This window comes from Trachypithecus francoisi, unplaced genomic scaffold (genome assembly GCF_009764315.1).
Source record: "Trachypithecus francoisi isolate TF-2019V2 unplaced genomic scaffold, Tfra_2.0 Lachesis_group10, whole genome shotgun sequence".
Classification (NCBI taxonomy): domain Eukaryota; kingdom Metazoa; phylum Chordata; class Mammalia; order Primates; family Cercopithecidae; genus Trachypithecus; species Trachypithecus francoisi.
In genome coordinates, this window is record NW_022681455.1 from 35,936,641 (window position 1) to 35,964,340 (window position 27,700).

Sequence of the window (27,700 nt, forward strand, 5' to 3'; positions counted from 1 at the left end):
TGGATCGTCTGAGGTCGGGAGTTGGAGACTAGCCTGGCCAACATGGTGAAACCCCGTCTCAGTAGCTCAGTAGAACCTATGCTCCATTAGAATTGTGGGAACAAGAGTGGATGCTCAGGGTTTTGCAAGCACCTGTGTGGCAGGTGGAGGCGTTTGTGTGTGTGTGTGTGTTGTGGGGGAGAATATAAATCTTTGTGTATAGAGAGAGCTGCCCCTCCAGAACGCGCGCTATAGACTAGGTGATTGCCGAAATACCCAAAAGCTAGAAATGAGCAATCCTGCTCTGGGGGAAGGGACTACTTATACCAAGTCCAGGTTGGAAATAATGAACACTCTGTAATTCTCATCAGTGAAAATAACCTTCAAATGCTATAAAATTCCCCTCTGAAATAGCAGCCTGTGCTCATCCTCCCCGCTCCTTTCCCCCTATCTCCCATCATCATTTTCTTGGCCACAGGAAGACATCAGGAGACCCTGGCAGATCCTTGAGAAGTACAGCAACCTTGACCCTGCCCTAGTTGGAATCAGAAAACAATCTTTAAGTCACTTATTTTCAGAAATCTAAAGCTAGGCAGCTGAAAGCCAGGGAAATAGATACAGCTATTTCAATCTCAACAGGCAAACTGTATTCTGGTCACTGGTCATCCAGTAGAAGTCAGAACACTTCCCACCTACTTTCATGTGAAAACCTGAACCTCAAGGGGGATCTTTGTGCCTTTATTTTTTTCCAGTCAAGCCGCCAAGGTGAGAGGAACCTTGTATCTTAATTTCTGAATTCTCCATGGTCCATCTAAAAGTCAAAATCCCTTAGTGGTTTTGACTTTTTTTTTTTTTTTTTTTAAGAAATGACTAGTGTACTTCTTTATAAAGTATGGAGAAAAATACAGGAAAGAAAAGGCATTTCTAACCCTGGGCAGTGGCTGCAGATCATCACAGTTGCAGAAGCACCTGCAAATCTTTTCTCCCTGTAGGCTGGTGTCACTTGAATTAAACAAGCTGAAAATTTCTTCTTCTTTAAGAGGCACCCTTACCATATCAACCTGAAAGACATGAGAGGTTTCATTCAGAGGGAGAATGGTGGAACAGAAGGTGAAAGAGTGGGAGAGGGATGCCAGTGCGGGGGGGCAGATGGACAGGTCAAGAAAGAAAGGCGGGCAGGAGGGCAGTTACCTCTTTTAACAGCTTATGCTTTAGGTAGTAAACATTTACAAATGTAATTGAGCTGCAGCACTGGAAGATTTTCACCCCAGGAATGGTGATGATCTGCAAGACAAAATGTGAAGTTGAGGGAAATTTCTTAGTTCTTTTATGGAGCAAGAATAATATGTCCTTAGAAGCTCCTAGAGTCTGTATTCTTCTTTTTTATTTCTTATTTTGCTTTTTTGAGACAGGGTCTCACTCTGTCGCCCAGGCTGGAGTGCAATGGTGTGATCTTGGCTCACTGCAACCTCCACTTCTCGGGTTCAAGCAATTTTCCTGCCTCAGCCTCCTGAGTAGCTGGGATTACAGGCACCTGCCGTCATGCCCTGCTAATTTTTCATTTTTAGTAGAGACGGGGTTTCACCATGTTAGCCACACTGGTCTCAAACGCCTGGCCTCCCAAAGTGCTGGAATTACAGGTATGAGCCAACGCACCCGGCCTGTATTCTTCTTTATTAGAGACAAAACCTAGAAAATTATTTCCTCTCATTTTCACCCTCAGGCTTTTCCTGCTGTCTTCTTTCACCCTCCATTTCCTTACTCCTCTCTTTTTCTTGGCCGAACTCTCCTTAAACTACATTTACAAATAATCTTTAACTGGCTACAATACTATAAGAATTTAGCTACTTAAGAACCCGTCTTGGCCAGGCGTGGTGAGTCATGCCTGTAATCCTAGCACTCTGGAAGGCTGAGGCAAGCAGATTGCCTGAGCTCAGGAGTCCAAGACCAGCTTGGGCAACATGGTGAAACCCCATCTCTACTAAAATACAAAAAATTAGCGGGGTATGATGGGGCATGCCTGTAATCCCAGCTACTGGGGATGCTGAGGCAGGAGAATTTCTTGAACCTGGGAGGTGGAGGTTGCAGTGAACCGAGATCGAGCCACTGCACTGTCCAGCTTGGGTAACAGAGCAAGACTCTGTCTCCAAAAAAAACAAAACCAAAGGACCCATCTCTACCAGTGTACATCACATCCCCCTCCTTTGTAAATGTGTATCTGCAGTGCAGGAAACAATGGCAAGGGATTTTGTAGAAAAACTGAGCATGAGGTGGGGCCCACCCTATCCCTTGGGCAGAGAAATGGGACCAATTTGGATTCTTACCTCCCGATAATCATTGACGCTTCTATAAATGTTGGTGTTAGGTATTTGACCCAGGAGAAGAATCTTAGCTCTGAAAGGAAATGCACTTGCCTTTAGGTCAGAGTTGCCTTACCTTGCCTTGTTAACCTCCTATTACCTGAGGCAAAGTACCTGTGTGAACGAACAGTGGTGATGAAGAAAGCAGAAACTACTGAGATAATTAGTCCAATGTCCAGTCCCAGGAAAATTGAAGATGAGAATGTCATCATCCAAAGAGCCTTATGGAAAAGGGAATGAGGGAAAAAGGAAGATCATGGAAACAAGTACAACTGAGAAAATGATCAGTCCTGTTTCTCAACTCACCTTTACCCTCTCCCTTACTACACCTGGGCTTTAGAGAAATATTCCACAGCCACATGAACTGGGGCCCTCAAGGATGCCTAGCAATTCTTTTATGCATCCCTGGTCGCCTCTGTCTTCAAATCTCTCTCAAAACTTCAATTTCCTCATGTGCAAAATAGTAATAATGTCTACCTTATAGGCTTTGTTGAGATTAGGAATACCATTTGCAAAACCAACTAGCATACTCGCCAAATGGTAGTTGCTATTTTAAGACCTATAAGGGTTGTTGCAAATCTTTACCATCCTTTTCAAGTCCCTACCCCAGCACCTTCTCCATTACTTCATCTACACAGAAGAAAAATAGGCTGAAATTCCCTTAAATATCTACTTTCCTCACCACCTGCCACTTGTCAGTATCTGTACTCAACGTTTCCTTATTCTCTTCCATCTTGTTTGAAGTGTTATGCCTCCTTCTGGAATAGCAACTTTATCTGTGCAGTGTACACATCCCCTGTTAGCTCCTCAGGGATCTGGCTCCAAAAGTTACTCCCTTTTATATTTCTCTGCCTCTCCTGGGTCCTCCTCTCATCACATTCTATCCTCCACCTTTTATTTCTTGCTGTTTCCCCTTTCTGACCTCTGGTTTTGTGCTCCAGAGAGAAGCAGTGTGCTCCAGCAGTTATTCTGCCTGACAAGATACCTCCTTCTCTTATTGGGATTGGAGACTCATATCCTAAAATGTATTTACATTAACTGGATTAAAAGTCATTCAAGGCTGGGTGCGGTGGCTCACGCCTGTAATCCCAGAACTTTGGGAGGCCGAGGCGGGCAGATCACAAGGTCCGGAGTTTGAGACCAGCCTGGTCAATATGGTGAAACCCTGTCTCTACTAAAAATACAAAAATTCACCAGGCGTGGTGGCAGGCACCTGTAGTCCCAGCTACTCAGGAGGCTGAGGCAGGAGAATGGCGCAAACCCATTTGCGGGAGGTGGAGCTTGCAGTGAGCTGAGATTGCGCCACTGCACTCCAGCCTGGGCGACAGAGCGAGACTCTGTCTCAAAACAAAACAAAACAAAACAAAAAAAGTCATTCAAATATGCAATGAATGATAAATCCTTTTTGCTAGATTTGGATGTGACTGTAGCCACTTAATCCCTTTCATTTAATTTTGCATAGTTGGAATGAGGTCTTTGTGTTTTCTTGCACCAACAACCTTGACTCTCCTTTGTAAAGCAAAACTGGAGTACTAGGCATCAAAGAGCTGTTTGTGTTCTTTAGGTCCATGGCAGATCTCTTTTGTTTGTTCTTGCTCCCTCTCTCCAACCTCCCTTCTGCCCTCCCCTTGCTCAACCAGGGCATCTACACTCACACAGTCATATTGGTCCTGCCTCCACAGACTGGGTAGGTTAGTAATGGTTTCAAGGTAGGGAACAACGTTGCTCAGAATAATACCAGCCAGCACAGCCTGAGGGGAAAAGATAAATCCTGGTTCATATTCCCTTTGGGGTGTAAAACTCATAAATCCCCACCACGGAATCACAAAATGTTAGCCTTGCCACTTTGAGATATTTTGCATTGATATTTTATATGAATACCATGTCTATGTTCCAACTCATTGTCCAATCAAATAAATTTTCTCTTCGTTTCTCTTTTCTCTTCCTTTTTGAGACAGGGTCTCGCTCTTGCCCAGGCTGGAGTACAGTGGCGTGCCATCATAGCTCACTGCAGCCTCAAACTCCTGGGCTCAAGACGTCCTCCCCACTCAACCTCCCAAGTAGCTGGGACTACAGGTGCATGCCATCACTCTCGGCTAATTTTGTCTCTACATTTTTCTTTGCGCTCCTCCTTAATTTGCCAAAAACACAAGGCAAGTTCAGGCCAAGGTCAAGGCCTGACTGATTCAGCCAGGAAAGCTGACAATGGCCCCTTGTAGATTCAGATAGTTCATTACTCTCATAGACAGTGAGAGAAAGAGTAACTTGAGGAAAGCGAAAATCACCTCCTTAGCATTGAACAGGCCCCGCAGACAAAAACTTCTTATCTGAGCAATACAGAAGGGAGCAAAGACCACCTAATGACCATCCAACAGGCCATCTGGAGGCAAAACTCCTTATCTAGGAATTTAGAAGTAATCAAACTTCCCTAATATCTAAAATCGGCATGTGATTCCAGGCCTCTTTCAACTTTTGTAAGTAACAAAAATTTCTATACATCTCTGGAACACTGTGCTAAAACTCGTTTTACAACCCTAAGCTCCCGCCTTAAGGTCCACAAATGCTCCTAAGGAAAACTTCCACCACAGCGCACTCAGTCCTCTTGCTGAGGCGCCTCAGCAGTGTTTTGCTGCATCCTTTTGCAGTGTTCTTCCCTTCTAATAAACTTTCCTTTTTCAAACCTATACTATTGTCAGTCAATTCTTTTTCCCAACCCACAAGTCAACCACTCGCAGGGGCCAGGGCTCTGACATCTCACCAGGCATAGCTAAAGGTTATAGTCATCTATCCCCTTCTGTTTCTCTGTTACTTTTGGTGTGTGGAACAAGACCCATGGGAGCTGGTGCCTTTGGCTACTTGGCCTTGCCTTGTCTGGTTTGCTTGACATATCTGTTATCTACATTATCTAGAAACCATTCTCAGATGGGATGATTAATTAAGAGAACTTACACTCACAGAAACTCTAAAACAATTCCAACTGGGCTTTTCTTCATGTTGAATCATAATATACTGTAATGATTTCACTAATGAAATACCATTTTGTTTATCAAATTAAATGAGCAAATTTAAAATACTGATAGCCAAGTGTGGTGGCTCATGCCTGTAATCCTAGCACTTTGTGAGGCTGAGGCAGGAGGATCACTTGAGCCCAGGAGTTTGAGACCAGCCTGGGTGACATAGTGAGATGCCATCTCTACAAAAAAAAAAAAAAAATTAACCAGGTGTGGTGGCATGCGACTATAGTCCCAGCTACTCGGGAGACTGAGGTGGGAGGATCACTTAAGCCTGGGAGATGGAGGTTGCAGTGAGCTGTGATCGTGCCACTGCACTCCAGCCCAGTGAAGGAGCAAGACCCTGTCTCAAAAAAATAAAATAAAAGCATTGATAATACCCTTTGTACATGGTTGTTGAGTATAATAGGGCAGTGCCCTTTGGGAAAATCACTTGACAATATATCCAGAAATGCTGATATGTTTTCACCCAAAATCTTTGTTTTACTTTTAGAAATTTATCCTAAATCTTGGCCAGACACAGTGGCTCATGTCTGTAATCCCAGCACTTTGGGAGTCTGAGGCAGGCGGATGTCTTGAAGCCAGGAGTTCCAGATCAATTTAGCCAATGTGGCAAAAACCTGTCTCTACTACAAATACAAAAATTAGCTGGGCATGGTGATACATGCCTGTAATCTCAGCTACTCAAGAGGCTGAGGCATGAGAATCACTTGAACCTGGGAGGCGGAGGTTGCAGTGAGCCAAGATCATACCACTGTACTCCAGCTTGGGTGACAGAGACTCTGTCTCAAAAAAAAAATCTTAAATCTAGAAAACTGTAGATGTACCAGGTATGGTGGCTCATGCCTGTAATCCCAGCACTTTGGGAAGCCAAGGTGGGTGGATAATTTGAGGTCAGGAGTTCGAGACCAGCCTGGCCAACACAGTGAAACCTCGTCTCTACTAAAAATACAAAAATTAGCCGGGCAGTAGTGGCATGCGCCTGTAATCCCAGCTACTGGGGAGGCCGACGTAGGAGAATTCCTCAAGCCTGGGAGGCAGAGGTTGCAGTGAGCCGAGATTGGGCCACTGGTCTACAGTCTGGGCAAGAGAATGAGACCCTGTCTCAAAAAAAAAGGTAGACATACAAAATTACTCATTGTTATTTATAACAAAAATGTAGACAACCTAATTTTCCAATAATGTCAAATGTTATAGAATGAAGTATCATGCTATCTATTAAATAAAAACAAATATAAAATTGTACAGTTAGGTTACAACTATGCAAAGTGATATCCATTTATAGAAAATAATATTGGTTGGATAGATGCCAAAATGTTAATGGTGGTTTTATTTGTGATTGTGAATGACATTTTAATCTATTTTGCATTTTCTAAAGTTTTGAAAATGAGCATGTTTACTTTTATAATGGAAAGAAAGTTTCCTAAATATGAGAAAATGAAGATTTATGCGCACAAGGATATAAAAATTGTCAGGGCTTCAAAGTAGAATTTAACCCACTTTTAAGAAACATTTTTGCTCACACCTGGCTGGGCGCCGTGGCTCATGCCTGTAATCCCAGCACTTTGGGAGGCCGAGGCGGGTGGAATCACCTGAGGTCGGGTGTTTGAGACCAGCCCGACCAATATGGAGAAACCCCGTCTCTACTAAAAATACAAAAAAGTTATCTGGGTATGATGGCACATGCCTGTAATCCCAGCTACTCAGGAGGCTGAGGCAGGAGAATGGCTTGAATCTGGGAGGCGGAGGTTGCCATGAGCCAAGATTGTGCCATTGCACTCCGGCCTGGGCAACGAGAGTGAAACTTCAACTCAAAAAGAAAAAAAAGAAACATTTTTGCTCACACCTGTAATCCCAGCACTTTGGGAGGCTGAGGTGGGTGGATCACCTGAGGTCAGGAGTTCAAGACCAGCCTGGCCAACATGGCGAAACCCTGTCTCTACTAAAAATGCAAAAATTAGCCAGGTGTGGTGGCAGGTGCCTGTAATCCCAGCTACTCCGGAGGCTGAGGTAGGAAAATCGCTTGAACCTGGGAGGCGGAGGTTGAAGTGAGCTGAGCTGAGCTGAGATCATGCCACTGCACTCCAGCCTGGGCAACAGAGGGAGACTCCCATCTCAAAAAAAAAAAAAAAAGATTTTCTTGTGGTCATGAAATTCCTGTATTGGTTTAATTTCTTAGCCCTTTCCTAGCTGTCCTCTCCTCTATATTCTCTGCCTGGGAATTAGAACTAATCCTACCATGAGGAATGGCTGAGTCCATGCTTACTCTGGCTTTCTGAGGGTACCCAGTGACCCGTTAGACACAACAGGTCAGTAGAGGAGGGAAAAGCAAAGATGAAGTTGGCAGAAATTACTTCTTTCCCACCATACCATCTTTGCCACTATGCTATCTTCTTTCCAGTCCAGAATCTCCAAACTTCCTTCAGTTTGAAGAAATACGGTGGGAAGGAAAAGAGACTCAACCTCGTAGGGTTTTTGAAAGGTTTTTGACATGAGGCAGGGTGTATGGAGAGGAAACAAATCTTTTCATAAAATAATATGCAACAACGTTTTTATCCTTCTAAATATTAAGGTGAAACATGCTCATGGTATAAAGATGAGTTAAACTCATACATAATTTCCATTATCCCAGAGATAACCACTGGTATGTTCTGTGTTTTTCTTCCACACAAAATTGGAATAATATTGAATATATTATTTTGTATCATGTTTTTCAAAATTTGTGTTGGTCCTCTTGAAACTAGTTGAGATCCTAGCCTGAATGCTCTACTAATGACTCTTAACAAGGGTTTTGCAACTAGTCACAGTTTTTCAAGAAAGGAAGAAGTCATTTATAGCTTAGTACTCACAGAACCTTATTGTTACAGTAATTCAACTATTCCATTGATCTTCTTGTATCACAACTGCTCACTCAGAAACATGCTAACTAGGTGCTATAAAAGTAATGTGATGCAACATGGCAGCCAAAAGCAAGGGCTGTTCTGTCCCCAACATGTTTATAATAAAGGAGTCCCAACTTTTATCACTACCCTTCAGTGAACTCTGATCATTTTTGTTTGGAATTTTAAAATTCTGCTTCATTTAGTTGTAAAGAAAAAATATCCATATCTAAAGTAAATTAGTGAGTGGCCCTCCTAAAATAGATTCCAACAGTGATAACAACAAAGGTGCTGTGGAAACTGGAGATGACCTCTACTGGGAATCAGAGGACCGCTTGCGTGTCAATTTGAGCTTACTAGTTCCACCCTCCTTGCATAGATTCCATGCCTTGGCTCCAAGGTCTGTGAATCATATGAGCAGAAGGCAGCAGCAGCCTTGTGGGTGCTCTACTGAAACCTGCTATTCACCAGGTGGAAAGGAAGCATTCAGAAGGATGGAGATCACATTTACAACCACCCCAGCTTCAGGGACAGCCACCTCGGTGTGTAACCAAGCTGCTACATCCACAAATAAACCTTCTCTCACCTCCCTAAGTACTATATAAAAATGGCTAACAGGAACATGAAGAAAACTTAAAAGGAGATGATGGTCACTGAGTATAGACCTACTGTAACTTAAGAACAGAAGGATTATAGCTAGTAATTAACAAACCTGGCATCTCTAACTACAAGGTGCTCAGTTTCACACAAAGGGAAGAAATGACACATTTGTATATAGAGGCATCCTAGCTGAATACTGAGTTAAGACACAACTTTCAGACCTGCCTTCTAGTGTTGTGAACTAATCAAGAGGCAGTGTGGCAGCAATGGGAAGACTGAGTTCACACAAATGCAGAACAAGGCCTTGTGGAAGCAGTGTAGGAAAACAGATGGCATGAATGCACAGTGAGTTTCCAAGCCCATGTTGGTGTGGCATCTGAAGTCTATTTTGGTCATTTTTCACTGAATCCTTACTTATGAAACTTACTTTATAGCTTAAGCAATAAAAAGATGATTTAATTATAATTATAATAACTTATTTATTTATTTACTGAGACAGTCTCACTCGGTCACCCAGGCTGGAGTGCAATGGCATGACCTCAGCTCACTGCAGCCTCCCAAGTTCAAGTGATTCTCTGCCTTCAGCCTCTGGAGTGGCTGGGATTATAGGCATCTGCCACCATATCCAGCTAATTTTTGTATTTTTAGTAGAGACAGGGTTTTGCCATGTTGGCCTGGCTGATCTTGAACTCCTGATCTCAAGTCATCTGCCCAACTTGGCCTCTCAGAGTGCTAGGATTACACCACTCTTGGCCTATAACTAATGCTTTTTTTTTCAGATGGAGTCTCGCTCTGTAGCCCAGGTTTGAGTGCAGTGGTGGGATCTTGGCTCACTGCAATCTCTGCCTCCCAGGTTCAAGAGATTCTCCTGCCTCAGCCCCTCAAGTAGTTGGGATTACAGGCACGCACCACCATGACCAGCTAATTTTTGTATTTTTAGTAGAGACGGGGTTTCTCCATGTTGGCAAGGCGGGTCTTGTACTCCTGACTTCAGGCAATCTGCCCACCTTGGCCTCCCAAAGTGCTGGGATTACAGGTGCCAGCCATGGTGCCCGGCCCTATAACTAATGCTTCTTGAGTGTTTACTATAGGCCCAATACTATTACATCTATCTATCGACACACCATATAGATCTTATACTTATACATAAATATATGTGTGTGTGTATATATATATCACATCATTTAACCTTAACCCTGTGATGCAGATACTATTATTTTGAATGAAAGGGACTAGAGATAGGCTGGAGCAGCCATTGGGGATAATCCGAATGCAGTTCTCCTCGGAGATGCCCCCTGCACACGCACACACACACCAAAGAGCAATCCAGAGCCCTGGTCATTGTTGACTTAGTTATTTGATCAGTTCTACTTACATTTGGCAGTGCGTAGAAAAAGTGTCCCATCTTCACCATCAGGAGCAGCATCACACCTGCGCCTACCAGAGATGCAAACTGAGGAGACAGAGCCAGTTGGAGAGACACCATCAGGAACGTATTGGTCCCTGTCTGCAACTGAGGCCTTCTGCTTGGTGAGAAGCATGTCAGTTTTTCTTAAAAGGAGTTGAGTTCAGCCCAAGTGTATTTTTGTTGAACTGACATTTTCAAGTCTTATCAAAGTGCTAAACACATACTAGGTACTCAATAAATACTCCCTGAATGAATGGAAAGATGCTCCCTGAAAAGTTCCACATTGTACTGGGCATTTGAATCTTTACTGCCACTGCTCTGTGCTATGAATATGAATTCTCCTAAAATCTGATTTGCATCTCCTCCTAAGTTTAACCTCTCCTTGCACAATTTAGAAAAGCCCTAGTTGGCTGGGCGCAGTGGCTCACACCTATAATCCTAGCACTTTGGGAGGCTGAGGCGGGCAGATCACGAGGTCAAAAGATGGAGACCATCCTGGCCAACATGGTGAAACCCCGTCTCTCCTAAAAATACAAAAATTAGCTGGGCGTGGTGGTGCACGCCTGTAATTCCAGCTACTTGGGAGGCTGAGGGAGGAGAATCACTTGAAGACAGAGATTGCGGTGAGCCACAATCGCACCACTGCACTCCAGCCTGGTGACAGAGCGAGACTCCATCTCAAGAAAAGGAAAGAAAAGCCCTAGTAGCTCCTCAGTGTCAGCCCTAAAATCCCAACCATCCTACTTCCTATGTAAACAAATTTCCCACCCCTCACTCTCCTGTTTGCTGCTTGGGTAACTGCCCATCTAGCAGCTTCAGTGGAGCTTCATCTTTTTTTTTTTTTTTTTTTTGAGACGGAGTGTCGCTCTGTCGCCCAGGCTGGAGTGTAGTGGCCGGATCTCAGCTCAGTGCAAGCTCCGCCTCCCGGGTTTATGCCATTTTCCTGCCTCAGCCTCCCGAGTAGCTGGGACTACAGGCGCCCACCACCTCGCCCGGCTAGTTTTTTGTATTTTTTTTTTTTTAGTAGAGACGGGGTTTCACCGTGTTAGCCAGGATGGTCTCCATCTCCTGACCTCGTGATCCGCCCATCTCGGCCTCCCAAAGTGCTGGGATTACAGGCTTGAGCCACCGTGCCCAGCCCTGGAGCTTCATCTTCACACAAAGATAATCACTTCCCATTTTCCTGCTTTAGTTTCTCTCTGCTTCAGGGCCATCAAAAGGAAAGAAAGAAAGAAAAAGCTACAAACATGAGTCAAGGCTGTATATAGCAGCTCTGGATCCTATCCCAGTTGGGTTGACTACTCTGGGCTCAGTGTCTCTTGGTAAGCAGTGATTCTCACTTGGCAAAATAAGGGTGGAAAACTAAGAAGCATAGTTTCCTTGATAAGCCCAATGCTGTCTGCATAGTCCTGAACTCATTATATCCTCTATTGGTAAATTTCCATTTTGTAAGCCCCTAGTAAGACAAATAATAGAAACCAGTGTCATTTTCCACTGTGATGGGAATAGGGGATGGGGCAAAACTATAGCCACAAATCAAAACAAGGGCACAGAAAAGCAAGAACAGAGGGAGTCTCTCAATTCTAATCTACCAAAGGACCACTCAGCAATGATTCTCTAATTTTTCTCTGTAATTTTTACATGGGGGGAGAAAACACATCTTCCCACTGGGTTCCCTCTCACTACTCATTGCTATTTGCCATATAAATGTATTGCTGAAAATAATAGCAATGCAATCAACATCCTTCTTCTTTCTTTCCCCGTCCCAGCTGATTCACAGCTAAAGTGAGTGGCCTGATATGGAAAGGCTGAATCACATGAGAGTAGTGTAGGAAGGACTCAGGAAAATGGATCACCATAACTGAAACTCAGAAAGCTCTGATGGCAAACATTTCAGACACTGTGGAACTGAGACAGGTAACCCCAAAGCCTCTCCAGCCAGGTGACATGTCAGCCTGTTGCTGGATCTAACTTCTGCCTCTAGCTTCAGTTGGCCTTTGCTGATGCTATAGAAGAAAACTATTTTCATTAGCACAGGAAATCTATATCAGGCCTTTTCTATTCTGCCACTTTTTTTCTCCAAGATTCTTTTGATTATTTTTAAGGAAACAAAGGCAGGCACACAGCACAATAAGTTGTATAAAACTAGGTTAGGCCAGGTGTGGTGGCTCACACCTGTAATCCCAGCACTTTGGAAGGCCAAGCCAGGCAGATTACCTGAGGTCAGGAGTTTGAGACCAGCCTGGCCAACATGGTGAAACACCATCTCTACTAAAAATAAAAAATATTAGCTGGGCATAGTGGCAGGTGCCTGTAATCCCAGCTACTTCGGAGGCTAAGGCAGGAGAATTGCTTGTACCCGGTAGGCAGAGGTTGCAGTGAGCCAAGACTGCACCAATGCACTCTAGTCAGGGCAACAAGAGCAGAACTCCATCTCTAAACAGCAAAAACAACAACAACAACAACAAAAACCTAGGTCAAAATGAGCACAAACTGGACACCAAATCCCATAAAATTAACTGCTCGGAGAGGGTTGGAAGCCTGCCAATAATTGTGTCTCTCTTGGCTGCACAGTCATCGGAATGGGCTTTGGGATCAGAGGACCATCCTCAGTGGCATTGTGCCTCAGTAAGGTGCTCGATGGCTCTCAGAAGCTCAGCCTCAGTGCCTGAACAGGCTCTGATGAGAGCAAGCACTGTCTGTCTGCTTTACATCTCATGCATGCTTTGTTTTTCTGACCAGATTTTCCATCACTTTTCCAGACTTTCTTGAACAAAGACTGACTCTGCCTTCTCTCCAGAGAGTCAAAGCCATGTGAGTCCCCATAGCCACAGCCATAGCCACAAGCAACATGCAGACCCTCAGCCATCAATTGGTCCATGTACAGGGGATTCCATGAAGCAGAATAGCAGATGATGGACACCTGCCCAGGCACTTGGGTCTTGGGGTAGAAGTGATGATTTTTGAACTCTTAAGTGACAGGTATCCATTAGCATCTAATTTAATTCTCACAACGGGCAAGTTTGTCTTATCCCCATTTGCAGATGAAGACTAGAGCCTCAGAGAGCAAAATTAATTTGCCCAAGGTCACATACATCTAGGAAGCATGGAGTCAAGTTCAACCTCCCCTGACCATCTGACTCCAAAATCCAGGCTCTCTCCACAGCCCCACTGGCTTCCTCTAAAAAGAACACAACACATTCATTTCTCTCTTTTACAATAACCCATTTTTAAAGCTCTTCTGGGAGCCTGGGCAAGGCAGGTCCTTAGCAAACAGGGAGCAATGAAAGAAACCTAATCTTGGAGAACAGGGGAGCACAATGCTAAGAACAGGATGAGCAGAAAGATGGACTGCGGGACAGCCCAGGTGGCCACAGGCCCACTAGGGTTCATCACATCCCCTTTGCCATGGGTCAGCCCTGCCAATGCCTCAGGCTGAGGCTGTGGCCAGAAGGACCAGTAGGTTTTGCTGCAACCACTGGAGGGAAATGCGTTCTAGACAGCGATAAATTAAATGAAATCTAGACACATATACACAGTTTGCATCTATGCCAGATAAAAAATAAAAACAAAGTGACCCTTGAGGGCAGGTTATTTTTGAGAGGTTCAGAGCCAGCCCCCTGTTTCTCTTTTCTGCAGTCCTAAGGAACTTTGAAGAAATAGGGGCATTCTCAGGCAGAGTGAATCAAAAGCCCCCAAGAGTTTGGGGCACAGTGGCTCATGCCTGTAATCCTAGCACTTTGGGGGGCCGAAGTGAGAAGATCGCTTGAGGCCCGGAGTTTGGACAACATAGTGAGACCCTGTCTCTACCAAAAAAAAAAAAATCTTAAGGCCTCTAGAGATAACAGGTAGAGAGAAAACTCCACTCCCATGGAATGAAGAAGATGAATGAGTCTCAGAGGCCTTTTCTGGTCCAGATTTGGAACTCAAGAGTATAGTCTGGACAGCTGCCATGTGTAGGGCCAGGGGTCAGCAGCATTCTCTGCTTGAGCCAGCGATTTGCAATGGCATGTCAAGGCCTCAGGGAGGGCTTTTCAGCATTCCTAGGGACATGCCTCCCTGTGGAGGGCCACTGCACTGCCTTGAGAGGTGTCACTGGCAGAACTGTGCTGCACAGGTGAACAAGGTGGCAGTGGGAAACAAAATGAGTGCCATAGGCTACCTTTGAGGCAGACCTTCTTTCCAACAGGCTCAAATGCTAAAAGTGGGCTTGCTCAGGGGTTGGAAATTCAATTGTCCACCAAAACCCTCCCAAAACTTGGCCTTTCTATTCCCAGAATCAATGAGTGCAGTTGGCAAAGCGATTCTTCCTCCAGTCCGCATTACACGCACAAGTAGAATCCTGCCATTAAGACAACTCTGAGGCTGAACTGAAGCCCTTCTTCCTCCTTCCATCTACACATACCCTAAACCCTTTCAGTGCTCCATGAAAGTCCCACTTCTGCCATCATTCTCCTTGCAATATTTATGCCTCTTTTAAAAAATCGTCCTCATTTTGCACTCAATTTTCCTTGCACTGTGATTTAGTTTTTTTCTAGTCATGCACATCTTGTCCCTCAAATTTACATTATGCTTATATACTGAATAAACAAAGTATGTCAGAAAAAGTTAGTGGAACTGGGCCGGGCGCGGTGGCTCAAGCCTGTAATCCCAGCACTTTGGGAGGCCGAGATGGGTGGATCACGAGGTCAGGAGATTGAGACCATCCTGGCTAACATGGTGAAACCCTGTCTCTACTAAAAAATACAAAAAACTAGCCGGGCGAGGTGGCAGGCGCCTGTAGTCCCAGCTACTTGGGAGGCTGAGGCAGGAGAATGGCGTGAACCCGGGAGGCGGAGCTTGCAGTGAGCTGAGATCCTGCCACTACATTCCAGCCTGGGCGACAAAGTGAGACTCCGTCTCAAAAAAAAAAAAAAAAAAGTTAGTGGAACTAATCTCTGGGGATAGCCATTTCCATTTCTTCTTATAAAGCTCTCCAGTCTTTTTGGAGTCTCTTTGACTCCAGAGTTTTTGCATGCTTGTACAAACACTTTTTTTGAACATAGCCCAAATTTCTCTGTCTGTTAATCAGTAGTGGAAAAGGCCAATGTATCCAGAAGAAGCTCTGTGACAAACAAAACTTAGTCCACATAAAGTGGTACGATGTAATCTTATTCTAGACCAAACTTGTTCAACCTGAGGCCTGAGGGCCACATGTGGCCCAGGACAGCTTTGGATGCAGCCCAACACAAATTCGGAAACTTTCTTAAAATATTATAAAGTGTTTTTGCTATGTTTTTTTTTTTTTTTTTTTTTAGCTTATCAGCTATCATTAGAGTTAGTGCATTTTATGTGTGGCCCAAGACAATTTTCCTTCTTCCAATGGGGCCAGGGAAGCCAAAAGATTGGACACCCCTGCTCTATACCCATGCTCTCACCCCTGCCTAATCTTTCTGACTTGTATTAGCTTTTACCTTATGCTTCACCACATATTTGCCCATGAACTATGACACTGTCTTTCCATGTGAAAGTTGACTATTCATTCTGCTGACACATTCGTTTCTGACCATGGCTACACCTTTTACTATATTTCTGCAGAAGCTTGTCTTTGACCTCTGCCACTGTTTCTCTGGCCTCTGAATGCTGACTCATTCCCTGGGCAACCTCAGTTTCAATTCTGATAGCTCTCTGACATTTTGTCACGCTATGAAGTTGAGATGGGACACCTCTCAGGTTAGCATGTTGTAATTTTATCTAGTCAGTTCAAAACTCATGAACACTGACTGGGCTGGGCACGGTAGTTCACGCCTGTAATCCCTGCACTTTGGGAGGCCAAGGCGGGCAGATCACTTGAGTTCAAGAGTTCAAGACCAGCCTGGCCAACATAGTAAATCTCCAACTCTGCTAAAAATGCAAAAATTAGCTGGACATCATGGCAGATGCCTGTAATCCCAGCTACTTGGGAGGCTGAGGCAGGAAAATCACTTGAGCCTGGGAAGTGGAGGTTGCAGTGAGCCGAGATCGCGTCACTGCACTCCAGCCTGGGCGACAGAGCAAGACTGTGTCTCAAAACAAAAACAAAACCAAAAACAAAAAACAAAACTCATGAACATTAGACTTATAAAATTTCATGCCTGCAGTTAGACACTTTGCCTCTACAGTCTTTTCGACCACCATTTTCTCTCTGTTACGCTTAACACATACTTACAACATTTAGTTTACTGACTCAGAATACCTGCAGAAAATCTGACCTAGATAATTTTCTCTTATACAAAAGTAGAACAATTACACATTCTCTGGGCTCTGCTAGACAAAGACCCGACTTCTTGTCATGAAAGCCCCTTGCCATGCCCTTTTGAGGAAGCCAGGAAAATTTTTGGTTTGCTGTCAGGGTGTGTAGAGTTGTGTTATGGCTTTTCCAGACTAGGTGTGAGAATGCATCTTCCCATAGTGGGGGAAAACATTAGCAGATGATGGTAAGTTTACCAGAAATATTCGTGTTTTTTTTCTTTGAAACGGAATCTCATTCTGCCACCCAGGCTGGAGTACAGTGGCACCATCTCAGCTCATTGCAACCTCTGCCTCCTAGGTTCAGCGATTCTCCTGTGCCAGCCTCCTGGGTAGCTGAAATTGTATGCGTGCGCCACAACACCCAGCTAATTTTTTTTTTTTTTATTTCTAGTAGAGACGGGGTTTCACCATGTTAACCAGGCTGGTCTCAAACTCCTGACCTCAAGTGATCCACCCTCTTTGGCCTTCCAAAGTGTTGGTATTACGGGCGTGAGCCACCACACCTGGCCAGTTTACCTAAAATATTCTTATCCTTTAGGTATGTTACATGGAAAGTGGGGTTTTGTGGGCTAATATATGGAAACCTCTCACATATAATATTTCTATAGAAAATGGCTTTCGGCTGGGCACAGTGGCTCACACCTGTAATCCCAGCACTTTGGGAGGCTAAGGCAGGTGGATCACAAGGTCAGGAGATTGAGACCATCCTGGCTAACACGGTGAAACCCCGTCTCTACTAAAAATACAAAAAATTTAGCCGGGCACAGTAGCGGGTGCCTGTAGTCCCAGCTACTTCGGAGGCTGAGGCAGGAGAATGGCGTGAACCCAGGAGGCGGAGCTTGCAGTGAGCTGAGATCGCGCCACTGCACTCCAGCCTGGGTGACAGAGTGAGACTCCGTCTCAAAAAAAAAGAAGAAGAAACAGAAAACGGCTTTCAAGTTCCACATTGACAAGTAACTTTTAAGACAAGATCTGAGCAAAAATTAAGGCAAGCATGGAATCCAAATTCTTCCCAGAGGTCTTTCCCATTAAGTATAACATTAAAACAGCAACAAGATTAAACCCATTTAATTCCCTACTCTGAATATACATATGAATTGATATGAATATGTTTATGTAGTGGAGATCAAATTGTATTTCAACATACCTGTTGTCTTCCTCCAGATTTATCCTGGATAATAGTCCTAGCAACAGCACCAGTAAACACACAAGATCTGAAAAATGAACTGACGACATTGCAAAGGCCTATGGCTATTAAATCCTGTAAAGAAATGGCAGATGCTTTAGGCCCCCCTCTTTGTTGAAGAATGCTGATTTTATTTTGAGTTGAAGGCATATGGTTTATTTTTTTATATGAAGATAGGGTTGTTTGCATCACTTGAAATAACAGATTGAAATATTATTAGAAGGCTAGGCGAGGTGGCTCACGCCTATAAGCTCAGCACTTTGGGAGGCTGAGGCTGGCGAATCACCCGAGGTTGGGAGTTCGAGACCAGCCTGACCAACATGGAGAAACCCCATCTCTACTAAAAATAGAAAATTTGCCAGGCGTAGTAGTGCATGCCTGTAATCCCAGCTACTCAGGAGGCTGAGGCAGGAGAATCACTTGAACCTGAGAGGTGGAGGTTGTGGTGAGCCGAGATTGCACTACTGCACTCCAGCCTGGGCAACAAGAGTGAAACTCTGTCTCAAAAAATAAAAATAAAAATAAAAATAAAAATAAAAATAAATTAGAAAGAACGAAAGGATGGCACATCTGATTTTCTTGATTAAACTGAATCGTCATTTTAGCTAGTCATCGCAAGGGAAGTGCTTTTTCAAGGTGAGAAAATGAGACTCTGGCATTTTTATTCTCTTTCAAGTGATGACCAGGACTTAGGATGACAGGGAGAAGCATAATGCTATTCTCCCTGCCTTATGTACTAACCTAAAGGTCAAATTTGGCTGGGTGCAGTGGATCACACCTGTAATCCCAGCACTTTGGGAGGCCGAGGCAGGCAGATCATGAGGTCAGGAGTTCAAGACCAGCCTGGTCAACATGGTGAACCCTCATCTCTACTAAAAATACACAAATTAGCTGGGCATGGTGGTGAGCGCCTGTAATCCCCGCTACTTGGATGGCTGAGGCAGGAGAATCGCTTGAACCCGGGAGGTGGAGGTTGCAGTGAGCCAAGATCATGCCATTGCACTCCAGCCTGGGCAACAAGAGCAAAACTCCGTCTCAAAACAAAACAAAAAAAGGTCATATTGGAATACCCGTTGCTTCCATATTTCCCTCTTGAGTTCTAGGGAAAAGGCCAAATTCAGAGTAGTTGAAGATTTTCCCTAAAAGACAAAAACTATTTCTGAGAGGCCAACTGTATGATATTAGCAGCCCTCGCTTTGTTGTTGTTGCTATTGTTGTTGTTGTTGTTGTTGAGAAGGAGTATCACTCTGTCACCCAGGCTGGAGTGCAGTGGTGTGATCTCGGCTCACTGCAAGCTCCACCTCCTGGGTTCACGCCATTCTCCTGCCTCAGCCTCCCAAGTAGCTGGGACTACAGGCACCTGCCACCCCACCTGGTTAATTTTTTAATTTTTAATTTTATTTTTATTTTGTAGTAGAGACTAGATTTCACCGTGTTAGCCAGGATGGTCTCAATCTCCTGACCTCGTAATCTGCCCGCCTTGGCCTCCCAAAGTGCTGGGATTACAGGTGTGAGCCACTGTGCCTGGCCCAACCCTGGCTTTTTATAGGATGTTCTGCAGCATTTCTTATTGCACCTCAGTATGTGGTTGGAGGACTTGGTAGAAAGCAAGCTAAAATTAAGAAAGGTGAAACTCTCCTAACTTAACAACATGATGCCATAATTTTCTGGACTCTCTGTACTATATCTGTTCTAGGGCAATAACACTCAGGTTAATTCAAGTGGTCTCAAAGTTAAGTATCCCTCACCTCTCAAAAATCCTTTGTGATTACTGTCCAAATCATGGTCCAAGTGGCTCTTCAGTTAAAAAAGACTCCAGCCTTCATGTTGGCAGGAGGCTTTGATTAAAGAACAAAGAGTTAAGGATCAGAGAAAGTAATAGTCCTCTCACCTGGTTGGAATTGACACTGTAGTTGTGAAGACTGGCAATCTTCTTGCCCAGAAATATGAGCAGAAAGGAGCTCACCAAAGATAAGGAGATGGCTTGTAAAATTATCTTGGGAAGAAGGCTGAAATCTGGTGTTACAGGAAACAGGAAGCTGGAATAGAATAGTGGAATTATTTCTGGATAGGAGGAATCCTTTCTTGGTATCTCCGCCACTCTATTCTAATATTGGGCCGTCCTGATTCTTTTTTTTCTTTTTAATGACAATAGGGACAAGTGGAGTGATTGAGGCAGCAGCCTGCCAAAACTGCCAGCAAACCAAGCCACGTTATGAAAGCCATTGAGAGAACATGCTGTTATGTCTTGTAGTTCAGTGTGTTTGCCAGGTAGCAATGACAATAAGCAGAACAGGCAAAACCTTAACGATTCATGAAAAATGGTTTCTTGATACTGTTTGAGACCATACCAATAGGTGAACAATAGGTGGATATTTAAGGAAGACATGATGCCTATTTTATAGAATCTCTTCCAGAAGTTGAATATGAGGCAATACTTTCCAAGTCTTTCTATAATGTCAACATATGGCTGGGTATGGTGACTCACGCCTGCAATCCCAGCACTTTGGGAGGCCGAGGTGGGTGGACGACTTGAGGTCAGGAGTTCGAGACCAGCCTGACCAACATGGTGAAACCCTGTCTCTACTGAAAATACAAAAAATTAGCCGGGTGTGGTGGTGTGCACCTGTAATACCAGCTACTCTGGAGGCTGAGGCACAAGAATCTCTTACACCCAGGAGGCAGAGGTTGCAGTGAGCAGAGATCGCACCACTGCACTCCAGCCTGGGTGATAGAGTGAGACTCAGTCTCAAAAAAAAAAAAAAATCAATATACTCTGACACTAAAACCAGACACAGATAGCACAAGAAAAACAAAACAAAACAAACAAACAAACAAAAAACCCGAAAAACAAAACTCAGGCCAATATCCTTCATAAACATAAATGCAAAAATTCTTATCATTTTAGCAAGTCAATATATAAAAGGATAATACACTATGATCAAGTGGGGTTTATTCCAGAATGAAGCATTAGTTTAACAGTCAGAAATCAAGCACAATATTAACAGACTATAGAAGGAAAAAGAAATCTTGATGATTTGGGGGGAGTAGTGTTTTTCCATAGATCCATACTGGCGTAATTCTTTAAGTCAAATCTGGAAGCACAAATATGCTTCCTTTTTTATTTCTCTAGATTACTTTCGAAGTCAGAAAAAATATCTAAGTGTTTTAGATAAGGTTTGCTATTTGAAATGCTTATTCGTTCTTTTGATTATCTTTAATCATTTCATCAAAGACAAATATGTATGCCTCAACAGTTGATTTCCTTTTGATAAATTATATAAAAATCCAAATTCAATAAAATGAATCATGTAAATACTCTTGGGAAAATTATTTTAAAAGAAATTTTGTGATATATATTTCCACAAAGCAAATAATCCCTTATCTAATTAAAATTTCTTATTAGTTCTTACATTTTAAATTTTATTTTTGAGTAGAAAGAATTAACTTTTAGCACCTCGAAGTGCTAAATATCATTTTCTTCACCATCCAACTATGTCTTCTTCTTTTCTTCTTCAACTTCTTTTTTTTTTTTTTTGTATTGAGACCAGGTCTTGCTGTATCACCCAGGCTGGAGTGCAGTGGCATGATCATGACTCACTGCAGCCTCAACCTTCCTCAATAAATCCTCCCACCTCAGCCTTCCAAGTAGCTAGGATTTCAGATGCATGCCACCACACCTGGCTAATCTTTTTTTTTTTTTTTTTTGAGAAACAGAATCCTACCATGTTGCCTAGGTTGGTCTTGAAATCCTGAGCTCAAGTGATTCGCCTGCCTCAGCCTCCCACAGTGCTGGGATTACAGGCATGAGCCACTGCGTCTGGCCCTACTGTCTATTTTAATTTCTTGTTTATAATTTATAACTTACAAGTTCCTTTGCATTTTCCCAGTAATTAGCTAAGTAGAAGCATAACTGAATGCTAAGAGGTAGTTATTTAAGTCATCAAATTCCACCTTTTTGTCTTTTTAAGAAGCTAGGTAAGAATGTGGCTGTCCCAAAGAGGTACACAGTAAATGTAATTTACTACCCCAATCTATATTAGTAAAGCTTGAATATTTAGTATGATAACAACATAAAATACTGTTTTTCCTTTCTGTTCTCTGTAACATTCAATTCTTGTTAGCAAATGAGGTTAAAAGGGAACACGGACACAGCAGGAGCTAACTTAAATTGTCCAATCTTACTATTCTCTAGCAACCCTGGATAAACACATAATAAAAGAGAAAGCTCAAAGCAACACTTAAAATTAGACTTTTGAAATGCTCACTTGTCCATCTGTACTTTTGAATTTTATGATAAGAGATAAGTGAAACTTGGCTGTGTGGGTTTTTTCTTTTTTCTTTTTTACTTTTTGAGATAGTCTCCATCTATTGCTCAGGCTGGATCCTGGCTTGATCCTGGCTTACTGCAACCTCCAACTCCCTGGTTCAAGTGATTCTCTTGCCTTAGCCTCCCAAGTAGCTGTGATTACAGGCACACACTGCTATGCCCAGCTAGTTTTTGTATTTTTAGTAGAGACAGGGTTTCACCATGTTGGGCAGGCTGGTCTCAAACTCCTGACCTCAAGTGATCCACCTGCCTCAGCCTCCCAAAGTGCTGAGATTACAGTCATGAGTCTCTGTGCCCAGCCTGGCTGTGTGGTTTTGAAGTCATTGATAACAGAAGCATATTGTGTAAGTATAACAGAGTGGTTATAATTATAGACTTTGGAATTAAGGAGAAATATGTTCAAATGGTAGCTCTGCCACAGAGGAGCAATGTGCTAAGTAATTTAAACATGGGAAGCCTTAGTTTCCTTAGCTTAAAAAAGAAGACAATATCTACCTCAAAGCATTACTGTGGGGAGCAAATGAAATAATACAAATATGTAAAGTGTCAATCCCACTGTTGTTCTTGTTATTATTTTCTTTTTCCTGAGGACGGAGACCGTGTCTTGCTTATCTTTGTATTCCCTAGTACCTAGGTGGTGTCTGCCCACATTTTTTAATTGACTGGAATTTCAAGTTGATTCAGCCATCATCAGATTTCATTGAGAACTGGGTAGGATATGAGACTAGTTCAAACTGGTTGTGTCAAAATAGCCTACATTTGCCCAGGTGTGGTGACTCACGCCTGTAATCCCAGCACTTTGGGAGGTGGAGGTAGGAGGATCACCTGATCCAGGAGTTCAAGATTAGCCTGGCTAACATGGTAAAACCCTGTCTCTACAAAAAATACAAACATTGGGAGGCCGAGACGGGCGGATCACGAGGTCAGGAGATCGAGACCATCCTGGCTAACACGGTGAAACCCCGTCTCTACTAAAAATACAAAAAACTAGCCGGGCGAGGTGGCGGGCGCCTGTAGTCCCAGCTACTCGGGAGGCTGAGGCAGGAGAATGGCGTAAACCCGGGAGGCGGAGCTTGCAGTGAGCTGAGATCTGGCCACTGCACTCCAGTCCGGGCGACAGAGCGAGACTCCGCCTCAAAAAAAAAAAAAAAAAAAATACAAACATTAGCCAGGCATGGTGGCAGGCACCTGTAATTCCAGCTACTCAGGAGGCTGAGCAGGAGAATCACTTGAATCTGGGAGGCGGAGGTTGCAGTGAGCTGAGATGGTGCCATTGCACTGCAGCCTGGGTGACAGGGTAAGACTGGTCTCGAAAAGAAAAAAAAAAAAAAGCCTGCATTTTGTGATCCTGGAGTTTAGCAAGTAGGCTTCACTCTTACAGGATTCCTTATTATACGTGAGGAAATGGGCAATGCTCTTCAAAAGCCTCCCTGTGAGTCAAGAAACTGCAGTATATTGCCTTTCTTAGCTAATGTGATTCATCTGATTAAGGGTAAAAAAAAATAATTTCCTAACAGAAGCAAGAGCCGTGCCTCATAGTCACTGGTAAGAATTATAATGTAAATTGATTGTGAGTCCTTAAGAACTCCATATGCCAGGCTATTTGAAGATCACTTTCTACCCAGAGTAAGAAAATAATGTTGCTCAAGGGCACCAATTCTGGCCGGGCACCGTGGCTCACGCCTGAAATCCAGCACTATAGGAGGCCGAGGCAGGAGGATTGTTTGAGCCCAGGATTTTGAGACCAACCTAAGCAACATTCAAAATGCTGTCTCTACTAAAAATGCAAAAAATTAGCGGGGCGTGGCAGTGCACGCCTGTGGTCCCAGCTACTCAGAGAGCTGAGGTGGGAGGATCACTGGAGCCTGCGAATTCAAGGCTGCAGTGAGCCGTGATTGCGCCACTGCACTCCAGCCTAGGCAACAGAATGAGACCTGGTGTCAAAAATAAATACATAAATAAAAGTAGGGCATCAATTTAGTCTAAGTTTGTGAAGGCAGAAGGAACGTTCATCTTCTGAACACAGAGCCACAGGAGAGAGGCTAGAAAAACCGAGGCATCTCTTGTCCACTCCTTGAGAATTAATCAGAGAGGTATGGTAGTTCAGAAGGCCTATCATGTGCTATTTAAAAAACACATGAGATTCTCTGGTATTCAGTGCATATAACAGTTTTCCTGGATAAGGGGACTGGCTCAACTATAAGAGAGACAGAGGCTGACCAGAGAAGACCCAAGGAGTTGTCCCTAGCCCTTCTCCTTTCATGAACCTCTGTGTTCTACAATGAATTTTGCTTTGGCCAGAGACTGCTAGTAGAAAATATCAATCAGGCTGTGTGGTCAGAGGCTAAGAGAGGGTATCAGAAAGAGAAATGCAATCTTGAAGAGTGGAATTACTGACCTATAAGGAATCATGTCAATAAGCGTCTGGCTGGTTTCTGTGGCCATGTTTATCTTGTTTGCAATCACAGTGAAGCCAATAATCTGTAGGGGGTAAAAAAAAAAAAAGGAGGGGTGGCATATGATTACCTAAATATAGTGCATCGCTTCCAGTAGCAGAGTTGCCCATAGCCTCTGGCAGGACAGAAAATGAAACAGGCAGCAGTCCCTACGCATGCAAGTTGGAGAGAGAGGCGTGGCTAGTTCAGCGGAGCAAGGCAGGCATTAGAGATCTTTCCCGAAGCTTTTGGTTCTCTAAGTTCTTTTCGGCATTGTAGCCAGAGTGCAAAACAACTTGGTCTGTGACACGTGATGGGAACAAATGGATGCCATGAACTTCTGTATCCCCACCAACTCTATTTTTTCTTGTTTTAATATTTAATATCTTTGAATCTCAATGGCTTTCAGTGAGATTGATCCATTTAGATACAGAATGACTTGGAAAATACCTGTCTCTTTGCTCCTCTTTAAATAAAGAGATGTGTATTTCAGAGTTTATCAGGAAGTGGGGACTCTCCCCACCAACTTGAAACATCTAGATTAATATAAACATGTTTTCGGATAATGGCTGTATCAAGTTTTCAGTTTCAAAAGCCTTTAGTTCCAGGTACATTGTAGTAATACAGATATGCCTTTCAGGGGCTTGTTGAGGTATGTGAAGAGAGAAACATGATTAACCCTTAATAATATGGAGCAACATTTAATTGCACAAAGAAAAAGTTCTGTAGCAAAGCAAGTACCTGCTTTCCCCCCGCTTTCATTTACTTCTAAAAATGGCAATTCTCCCTTTAGTCCCTGATTTTTAATTAGAGGGAAAAGAGACAACCTAGCAGCTGTTATAGCTGATAAAGACTCTGCATTGATGCAGATTAAACCGGAGACAAGACACCTCAATTCCTAGGTTTTAAAATAGCAGTTATACAGTTGCTTTATCCCATTCTTCCTACTAACACATACATCTTTCCCCAGCATCTACTGCAGGAGTTCAACCAGACGCTGAACAGGACAATAGTTGGCTAACCTGTGATACTGTTATCAGACGAATACCCCTAGGAAGTCTACAGATTAGAATGGAAGGAAGAATCTGGATTACAGCTTGGATCAGAGAAGAAGAGTCTTGGTTTCCATATAGTTAAGAGGCAAGAAGTATGACAAGTATGGCAAGGAACTCTTATTTCCAGTATAAAGGTAATATTTGCTCACAGAGAAAAATGAAGTAAATATGAAACATTGAAAAACAGAAATAACTCATCCAAAGACAACTATTGTTACTTTTTTTGTTTGCTATACAGCTTAAATACACATAAATTATGAACATATAGTGTGTATAATTTCTTATAGCCAAGGGTCTCTTGAATTACCGGTATAGTCTACCTGGATCTCAGTTGTTGCCTTGAAAATTTTCCTAAATATTAAGTCTGCTCTTTTTTTTTTTTTTTTTTTGAGACGGAGTTTTGCTCTTGTTGCCCAGGCTGGAGTGCAGTGGTGCAATCTCAGCTCACTGCAACCTCTGCCTCCTGGGTTCAAGCGATTCTCATGCCTCAGCTTCTTAAGTAGCTGGGATTACAAGCATGTGCGATGACACCTGGCTAATTTTTTAGTAGAGATGGGGTTTCACCAGGTTGGCCAGGCTGGTCTTGAATTCCTGACCTCAGGTGATCCTCCTACCTTGGACTCCCAAAGTGCTGGGATTACAAGTGTGAGCCATCGCACCTGGCTGAATCTGCGCTCTTAAGGACAGATTGATAGATGTGTGCAGTTTCCTCCAGCACATCTAAACATTAGTAGTTTCTTCGTGGGTGCTGTGAGAGGCATTTTAGACCCTAGACCATGGGTGCCTCCATCCTCCCTCTCTCATTTTCCTCACCGCTAGGGGTAAGAGGGAGGTCTTCTTCTAGTTCTAACCTGCATCTCTAATCCCTGCTATGTGGCAGAAACTGTGTCCCCATCACTTGACTTGACATGTGTATAGGTAGTGTATTGCAGGCTTCAATAGCCTGTGAGCACAAAGTAGGTCACAAAAAAGGTTAATGCCTAAATTGCAATTATTCTAAGCCTTCACCTATTTTATTGCTGGACCTCTGTTTCCTCCCCTACCTCACCTCGTGGGGCATTGTAATTACTTATAGCATTCTCCAAAGGAATATACCCTCCCTCCCTCCCTCCCTCCCTCTCTTCCTTCCTTCCTTCTGTTTCTTCTTTTCTTTTCTTTTTCTTCTTTTCTTTTCTCTTCTTTTTTCTTCTCCTCCTCCTTCTTCTTTCTTCTTTCTTCTTCTTTTATTTTTTAGACAGAATCCTGCTCTGCTGACCAGGCTGGAGTGCAGTGGTGCAATCTCAGCTCACTGCAACCTCTGCCTCCTGGGTTCAAGCAATTCTCCTGCCTCAGCCTCCTGAGTAGCTAGGACCGCAGGCATGCGCCACTATGCCCAGCTAATTTTTTGTTTTTTAGTAGAGATGGGGTTTCACCATGTTGGCTAGGCTGGTCTTAAACTCCTGACCTTGAGCAGTCCACCCACCTCCACCTCCCAAAGTGCTGGGATTACAGGCGTGAGCCACTAAGCCTGGCCCCCAGAGCAATATCTTGACTGTGGCTCACAAACCAATCTGTCAGCCATAGTCAAACCACAGCATTCTTTGCACTCTCACTTCTCTCCTTTCCTTATAACTCTGGTTCATGTTGATTGCTTTCAAGGCTGTGTAAACCAAAAACAAAATTCTAAGGCCCCCAATCATCTGAATGGACCCCACCTCTTAGCCAAGGGAATTCCAAAGTTAACCTGAAAAAACTAGTTCAGGCCATGATTGAAGCAGGGGTCAGACATACCTCATTACATCCCTCCTCCCATTTGGAATTCAGGAAAAGTCAGCCAGCAGTAACCTCAAAACAGACCCTTAAGTCTGATAAGAAACATTTACAACCCATCCTCTTTGAAGCCTGCTACTTGTAGGCTGCATCTGCATGACATAACTTTGGTCTCCACAACCCCTTACTGTAACCCAGACATTCATCTCTATTGATAATAACTCTTTCTATCAATTACCAATCAGAAAAATTTTAAATCTGCCTGTGATATGGAAGCCCCCACTCCTTCAAGTTGTCCCACCCTTCCAGATCAAACCAGTGTAAATCTTACAGGTATTGATGGATATATTGTGTCTCCCTAATGTGAGCTTGGCTCACTGCAAGCTCTGCCTCTCAAGTTCACGCCATTCTTCTGCGTCAGCTGTACCCTGACCACCT

The 27,700-nt window shown here is 43.5% G+C and overlaps 1 protein-coding gene and 1 long non-coding RNA gene across 5 annotated transcripts in view; one reads left to right on the forward strand and one right to left on the reverse strand.

Annotated features, from left to right (window-relative positions):
* Positions 1-27,700, reverse strand: part of SLC26A8 (solute carrier family 26 member 8) — an 83,348-nt gene that overhangs the window by 14,626 nt on the left and 41,022 nt on the right. For all 4 annotated transcript variants that reach the window (XR_004438686.1, XM_033216949.1, XM_033216951.1 and 1 more), the window contains exons 8-16: positions 24,422-24,504; positions 19,585-19,732; positions 17,655-17,768; positions 10,205-10,282; positions 3,995-4,090; positions 2,454-2,560; positions 2,304-2,373; positions 1,171-1,263; positions 909-1,040 (exon numbers count right to left, since the gene is read on the reverse strand). Coding sequence is in view for 3 of the 4 variants with exons in the window: in XM_033216949.1 (XP_033072840.1) it covers positions 909-1,040; positions 1,171-1,263; positions 2,304-2,373; positions 2,454-2,560; positions 3,995-4,090; positions 10,205-10,282; positions 17,655-17,768; positions 19,585-19,732; positions 24,422-24,504 (921 nt within the window). In the remaining variant the exon portion in view is untranslated. The remainder of the gene's footprint in view (positions 1-908; positions 1,041-1,170; positions 1,264-2,303; positions 2,374-2,453; positions 2,561-3,994; positions 4,091-10,204; positions 10,283-17,654; positions 17,769-19,584; positions 19,733-24,421; positions 24,505-27,700) is intronic.
* The window catches only part of LOC117087119, a 43,352-nt gene continuing 27,023 nt past the window's right edge, over positions 11,372-27,700 (forward strand). Inside the window, exons 1-2 of the long non-coding RNA XR_004438687.1 lie at positions 11,372-11,559; positions 25,429-25,647. This is a non-coding gene — a long non-coding RNA (uncharacterized LOC117087119). The remainder of the gene's footprint in view (positions 11,560-25,428; positions 25,648-27,700) is intronic.